This window comes from Temnothorax longispinosus, unplaced genomic scaffold (assembly GCF_030848805.1).
Source record: "Temnothorax longispinosus isolate EJ_2023e unplaced genomic scaffold, Tlon_JGU_v1 HiC_scaffold_540, whole genome shotgun sequence".
Taxonomy (NCBI): Eukaryota; Metazoa; Arthropoda; class Insecta; order Hymenoptera; family Formicidae; genus Temnothorax; species Temnothorax longispinosus.
In genome coordinates this window covers 1-4,083 of record NW_027270386.1, presented here as the reverse complement: position 1 = coordinate 4,083, position 4,083 = coordinate 1, and the positions used below count along the sequence as shown (strand labels likewise).

Here is a 4,083-nt window from a genome sequence, read left to right as displayed (position 1 = left end):
TGTTATATGATCCATATAAGTAATCTAATTAAATTTTAATTAAAGCCCTATTTTATTGTGGATCATATTTAATCTACATAACTGATTTTAATAAGTGCAAATTAAAACTGTATTTAAACAAATATAATTTTAATATAAAATCTGGATTTAATTTGAATTTTACCCAAATTAAATATAATTTAATATGATTTTAGTTAGATTCATATTAGATCGTTTTTCGCGGGACGTGCGTAAAAAGGAAATCCAAATGATTGAAAACAGATAAGACATATAAATTTAATAATTTATCTGTAAAGACTTACTTATCATTTAACACAGCTACACCGACTCCACCTCTTTGTACGGACATAGGGCATATTGAACTCCAATGACCTGTTCCCGGATCCCATCTCTCTACCGCATTAAGAAAACAACGATTGTCGTGACCACCAACAGCATATAAAAGTCTACCTAAGACTGCCACTCCTAAGAAAGAATATTATAACGTATTTGCCAGGGTTTGATTATGAATAAATGAAATAAATTGCACATCAATTTTGCAAATTCTCATGCATTTGCACATACCTAATTCTTGTCGATAAACATTCATAGGTGGTAGAGTGCTCCACGTAAGAGTGGAGAAATCGAAGCATTCTACTGTGTTCAATGTTCTTAAACCGTCTGTACCGCCCGCGACAATCAATTTTCTATCGAGTACTACTGCGGCAAACTCTAATCTTTTACTGCTCATGGCTGCTAAATATCTCCAGGCATTATCGCGTAATGAAAATGCATCTATAAATGTTGTACCTAGAAAGTACGTTGCAAATTATTTCGCTTGGAAAAAGTAAAATAGTGCGACAATATTGGCATAATATATTTTTTTTACATTAATCGTGATCGATTAATTATCAGTTATGCGATTAATATTAAATAATTAATTTTGGTTATAATAAATTACCGTCTATGGCGTCCATCCCTCCGAGAACTAACAACGTACCCACAGTGGCTTTTCTGGGTTTCGTTCTGCCTGTTTGAAGCAAAGGTCTTCGCTCAGGCAGCAAATGATACTTCAATGCTTCCATTACTAATTCCTGCGCCATTCTTTGGTCTTTGAACATTTCGTTACTCTCAATATTGTCAGCTATAAACTGTTTTGATTTATTAGTAAGCTAATGCACAAGTTCTGTCGAGTGAAAAAATTGAGCTGTCGATGAACTTACCGCGGGTGATAGCAATGGTAATTTGACTAAACCTAATAATTTACTGGCATCTTTGCTCCTGTTTTCTGGATCGTGTTCCAGCCAAGTTACTAGAGCCTGAAATAATAATAAAACAATAACGATTCTATTTATTCTGCATCTCAGCTTAGATATTTTAATTGCATTTGTATGAAATATTTGCTCAAACATAAATATAAACTCAAACATAAATATAAATTGGTTCGCTCTCAACAAACAGTTTGTCTTACATGAAAGATAGTTTCTTCCGAGGGAACATTAAGATCCTCAGACTCAAGTAACTTCGAAACTTCATTGGCAGATAGCAGTAAGAATTCTTGATTTTTTGTAACTTCTATGAAATGTTTGGTAGTGTATGCGTGTGCATATTCAACCAATTCCGAACAACCCTGCGTATCGGCGAACATTCGTATGCCCAGACAGTTGCTTGGGTGAAGTTGTTTGACGAGAAACTGACAGCACGCTTTAATAACTGGATTCATTTGTAACAAACATGCTGTTGTAAGTAGAGTCTCTACGCTATTTTCCTGCAATTCTATGCAACCTGCAAATATACAAAAAAACATGTTATTAAGAATTGACAAGAAATTCAAAAATTAACAAGAACGGTTTAAAAAAATATCTGTAAATGCCTTTATCGTAACGTTAATATTCGTGAAATGTTTTCTTACATGAAACATATATATCTTCTCAAGCAGAATTACCTGTATAACAATAAAGAACCAAAGCCCATAAAGCATCTCCATCAACATCCATTAATTCTATTTCATTTTGTGTCGACTCTCGCAGAGAGTTTGTGAACATGGCAGCAAAATATTCAGAGCCAGCACTGAGTACTAATCGATGAGCTGGGATACGCTTATTTCCTAAGAAAAGCACAGAACAGAGAAAGAAAATATGAGAAATGGGATGTCACACAAGTTCATCGAGTGCGAGGAATATTTTCAATATGTTGTTACAAAATATACTCTCTCTTTAATTTGTACTGGTTAAAAACTTTGAATAACAACTTTTAACAATAAAAAGCATTTCTCTTTGAATCTCTTGATTATACATAAAAATATACATAAAATTATATTAGAAAATGCACATTTTATGTAAACAAATTGGTATAAAATAAATAATAACTCTCCTCGTTTTTATTAATTAAAACGTTTGATTAACCATTATCATCTGAATCATTACAAGTCCAATTGACAGTTGACACATAGGTGCGTTAATTGTTATCAAAACAAAAAGCATCCCGGAGCCCGGTAAAGGGCGGGTACACTCACCCGCGATCAGCGTGACGTCTGTCAGCTGTTGCTTGTGCAGATAACTCTCCATAATTTGGAGGCTACTTTCCGCGTGCTTCGGCGAGATGGACACACATGACATTGTGGGGGTAATTATTTAATATTTAGAATACGCGCTGCACCTAGAATATCAATAAAGTTATGCTCATTCGACGAGTTTTGACACGAAACGAAAGAATCTGGCAGAAAAATGAGGCGGTCTGCCCTGCGAAGCGAGATATTTAGCGTTAAAGTTGACGACTCTCAGAATCACCCCGTACATTTGAATTTAAAGCGATTACTGAAATCTCATAGAAGACCTTATGTTTCACTTGGGATTTAAAGGAACTACCCAGAGATAGCCAAGCGTGATAGAGCATATTGAGCAAACTAATGCATTGCATGTGTTTTCATATATTTGCTGCAAATTTGCTGACATCAAAATAGAACACGTTACAAATACAGCTACATGACTGCTTATACATGCAATCAGTTGACGCAATTTCAAGAGCAAACGGTCTGCAATATTGGTACGTTATGTTGTCTGCAACATGTCAGCAACATGACAGCAATGAAATGATTCATCGTTCGATCTTGAGCATCATGATGCAAACGTGACGGCAACAACACATCATACTATTATCATATCATACTATTATATAAAACCCGACTGTTTGTCTGTCCGTCCGTCCGTCCGTCCGTCCGTCCGTCCGTCCGTCTGTCCGTCTGTCCGCGAACTACTCATTCGTTAGTGGACCGAATTTTTAACAAAAGTATATGAAACAGGGGTAGAATTTCCCGGGGAGTGCCATGATGTGTATAGTTTTTCGTTACTGATTTTCTGGAAAACGGCTTTTCTAAATTTTTCAAATTTTCGGGAAATAATTGACCGAATCTCAAAGAATTGTATATAAAATGGGGGTAGAATTTTTCGGGGAGTGCTATAAAGTGTATAATTTTTTGTTACCGATTTTTTTGGAAGCCGGTATCAGAAATTTTTCCAATTTTTCGGGAATTAATTGACCGAATTTTAAAGAATTGTATATGAAACAGGGGTAGAATTTTGCGGGGAGTACTATAAAATATATAATTTTTTGATTATATATGTCATCGATCAAAGACAAATCGCAAGGAAAAAACAGAAAGAGGAGAGAGAAGAAAAAGAATATTTATATATTATAAGAGAGAGAGAGAGAGGGAGAGGGAGAGGGAGAGGGAGAGGGAGAGGGAGAGGGGGAGAGAGAGAGAGAGAGAGAGAGAGAGAGAGAGAGAGAGAAAGAGAGAAAAGAAATATATTTTAAATATCAAATTTCTATGTCTTTCCATCTCTCCATATCTCTTTGTTTAATTTCCTTTTTAGTTCATTATCTTATTGACTTTATGTTTTTTTTATCCATACAAATTTATTAGCTTATCCATACAAATTTATTTATAAATAATTTTAATGTAAGATTATATTTTTATATATAAATAAATAAAAAAGATATATAGTTTAATATTTTTCCTTTTACAGATATTTAATCTTACACAAAAAAAATTAACATTAAAACCTGTTTTATCCTGTTCCCGTTATAAAGATTTTTTCTTGT

At 34.1% G+C, this 4,083-nt stretch overlaps 1 protein-coding gene across 1 annotated transcript; it reads right to left on the bottom strand.

The window, feature by feature from the left end:
- Positions 1–297: 297 nt before the first annotated feature.
- Positions 298–3,089, bottom strand: LOC139824742 (kelch-like protein 5). Its single transcript, XM_071797280.1, has 7 exons — positions 2,495–3,089; positions 1,925–2,086; positions 1,451–1,764; positions 1,203–1,298; positions 941–1,130; positions 565–789; positions 298–465 (listed from the first exon to the last, which is right to left on the bottom strand). The coding sequence occupies exons 1-7, from the start codon at positions 2,595–2,597 to the stop codon at positions 299–301; spliced, it is 1,257 nt and encodes a 418-aa protein (XP_071653381.1). The 5' UTR covers positions 2,598–3,089; the 3' UTR covers position 298.
- Positions 3,090–4,083: the final 994 nt, after the last annotated feature.